The sequence below is a fragment of the Hibiscus syriacus genome, unplaced genomic scaffold (assembly GCF_006381635.1).
Source record: "Hibiscus syriacus cultivar Baekdansim isolate YM2019G1 unplaced genomic scaffold, ASM638163v2 tig00110030_pilon, whole genome shotgun sequence".
NCBI classification, from domain to species: domain Eukaryota; kingdom Viridiplantae; phylum Streptophyta; class Magnoliopsida; order Malvales; family Malvaceae; genus Hibiscus; species Hibiscus syriacus.
The window spans coordinates 98,743-101,916 of NW_024062572.1; the positions used below are offsets into that span (position 1 = coordinate 98,743).

A 3,174-nucleotide genomic window follows, 5' to 3' on the forward strand; every position below is an offset into this window, starting at 1 on the left:
TTATGTTCCAAACTCACCATTTTTCGTTAAAATATTGATGGTAGTTTGAGTTGGACGTTAACCTGCTGACTGAGATTAGATAATCATTTGAGATTCTGGGTTCATATTATATTATATCTCAGTTAATAGGTTAATGCCCAACTCAAATTGCCATCAATTCTTAATGGTAAAATATGAGTTTAGACCACAATGAATAGTCGGGTTATCGTAAATATTTAATACTCAATGGACTTAAAAAGCATTATCTTATAGTAGGGGACCATTTTATAACTTTTAATAGTCGGAGGACTCAATAAAATAATATTCTATAATCAAGGGACCATTTGTGTACTTTACCGAAAACTGCATCATGAGAAATTTTTTGTTTCAGAATTTGAATTCGAGACAACATATGAAATTTGAGGGCCAGGGTTTTGATTAAACTAGTTTTTACTCTAATCGTGATTTAAGAGATTCCAAAATCTCTTTTCACAACTAGTCAAAAATAGTTTTTGATTAAAACGAAATAATCCATTTTTTAAATCATCAAACAAGCCTTATTTGTGAAATTTTCACTCAGAATTATAAACCATCAACCCCTACACTAGCTATTAACATATCCGAATTGACTGGTTTTATGAAACCATCAATTTTACCCTAAAAGAATGAATTTTTTAGGGTAAATTATATGTTTAGTACTTAAACTATCAATTTTTATCCACTTTAGTACCTAAATTTTTAATTTTCTTATAACCATACCTAATGTTTAGTTTTAATACCTCATTGTGAAAAACTTAATAAGTGATTTGCACGTGACACCTTTTTTATGGGTAAATTGTATCATTCATCACTCAACTATCGTCTCACTCCTATTTTGGTCATAAAGTTTAATTTTTTAAATTTTTTAATTACTAACTTTCAAATTACTCCTAATTTAATCACTCTAACTTTCTATTTTTTTAATTATATATTAATAAAATAATAAAAATGTCATATCATAAAAAATATTAATAAAATAAACTAAAGTAATTAAAATAGGAGCAATTTAAAAGTTGAGTAGTTAAATTGACTTTTTTTTTAATTTTAGTACCAAATAGGAGTGAGAAGATAGTTGAGTGATGAGTGATGAGTGATGAGTGATGAATGATGTAATTTACCCATAAAAAATACAGTGTTGTTAAGTTTTTAATGGCGAGGTACTAAAATGAAATAAAACTAAGTGTTAGATATGATTTTGAAAAACTATAAAGTTTAAGTACTAAAATATATCAAAATTGATAATTTAGGTACTAAACATGCAATTTCTCCTTTTTTAACCAATACCAATGTAATCAAAAATACCTAATCATATATATACACACAAGGCAAAAAAGTAGAAAAGAACACATCATTATACATACATTTCTAGTAACAGTAAAAGAAATACAAATTCCTATTAAAATATCAGACCAAGTAGATCATTCTTCGTCTCATATTTTCCCTTATTCCTACTAATTCACTTTATTCCATGGTCAGTTGTTCCATGGTGGTGAGTGGTCTTCTAAAGAGTATGTGGGGTGCTTAGCTGCGATATGTCTGAAAATTTGTTTGGATTGTTGATCGGTCAATTTAGTAGGCGTTTGTCCGTTTTTTTCGGTTGTCGAGTTGTCATATATCCTAGTTGTGTTGTACTATTTTCCTCCAAATAGTTTTAGGAAGGTTTTTAAAGGTGTTGGACTTGTATTTTTAAATCCTTAATAAAATTAAAATTGCCAAGAAAAAATCACTTTCTTCCTAGCATTCAAACGGAAAATGGATATATCATATATATATATATAACCCACATAAATCATGATCTAACTGGACAACTCAAATCGACATGTTGGGCAAAAGTTACCAATACCAAGCCAATTAAGAATGCAATGGGCATGGAATATATGCGAGCAAGGCATTCTCTTAGCTTTACAACTACTACTTAGATTATCCAAGCAAATTGCACAATCAATGGGATTCTCTACTTCAACTTCCTCTAACCCTTCAATAGCTCCTTCACTCGCCGGAATCATTAATCCCTGGTTTTCCTCATCATCTTCAACAAAAAATGGCAATTCCTCCACCGTCACATCAACATTCACTCGCATTCTCAAAACTTTCCGATTCTTGTAACGATTGTCTTTCAACATTCGATTAGCACAATCTAATATTCTATGGATCATGAAATTCTCGACCCGAATGTACATCGAATCGAGAATGCTATAAACAGAAGATCGAGGATCGCTTCTCACCTGATCGAGTGGCAGTCGATGAGTTTTTTGTAGAGTTTCGGTTTCCAAAGACTCGAGTTGAGCTGCCAGATCCGGTTCCTCATCATCTTCTTCCATGGTCGAGTATGTGAAGGAAGCATGTACTTCAATGGAGAAAATAGAATCGTCTAACGATTGATCTTCTGTTTCTACCGAATCTACCTCCCATACGTAACAGAAACTTTCATCCATATCGCTAAAACATATTCTGAAAAGAAAAAGAGTTTGCTTAAATATGAGTTTACCTAATCAATATCTATAATTAGTTATTCTTATTAATTGTCCTTTAAAAAAAACTAAAAAAATATTTATAATATATTTTTCAGTCTTATTTGATATTCATGAAAGATCATAATATTAAAAATACTCAAATGTTTTTAAGGCTGAGATTTTTTATTTATTATTAATATGGGTAACTACAAGGTAGTATATATTCAAAAATAAGTCTCGACTATTTAGTATTGAACGTTCGTACCTTTGACTAGGGGTACTTATAGAACGAGTCGATCGCGAGTTACGTAGTGTTCAACTCGTGCTCGTTAAAAAATTTTGTTACTCGACTCATTGCTTATTAAAATCGTTAAAATTTTGATCGATTCATATTATTTAAAAAAAAAACTTGTTGCTCGCCTCGTTACTCGTTAAGCTTATCAAAATTTTTATCTTATTTTTTCAACTATAGGTAAAATCTACTAATACTATAAATTAATAAATTTAACCAAAAAGTTTTATCAAAAGATTGTATGAAGAAATTTCAAAGTCTAAACTCCAAAGTAACAATCCATAAATACATTAAAAATAATAAATAGAGTTTGATTTTTTTCGTGTAGTAAATATTAATTAATAATTTAATATTTTTGTTGTTTATTAGAAAATTAATAGATTAGTAATTTATCATCTTTTTATTATCTAT

The 3,174-nt window shown here is 29.2% G+C and overlaps 1 protein-coding gene across 1 annotated transcript; it reads right to left on the minus strand.

Moving 5' to 3' along the window:
* Positions 1-1,804: 1,804 nt before the first annotated feature.
* On the minus strand, positions 1,805-2,470 carry LOC120213546 (E3 ubiquitin-protein ligase SIRP1-like). The gene has a single exon (XM_039211658.1). The coding sequence runs from the start codon at positions 2,451-2,453 to the stop codon at positions 1,815-1,817; it is 639 nt and encodes a 212-aa protein (XP_039067589.1). The 5' UTR covers positions 2,454-2,470; the 3' UTR covers positions 1,805-1,814.
* Positions 2,471-3,174: the final 704 nt, after the last annotated feature.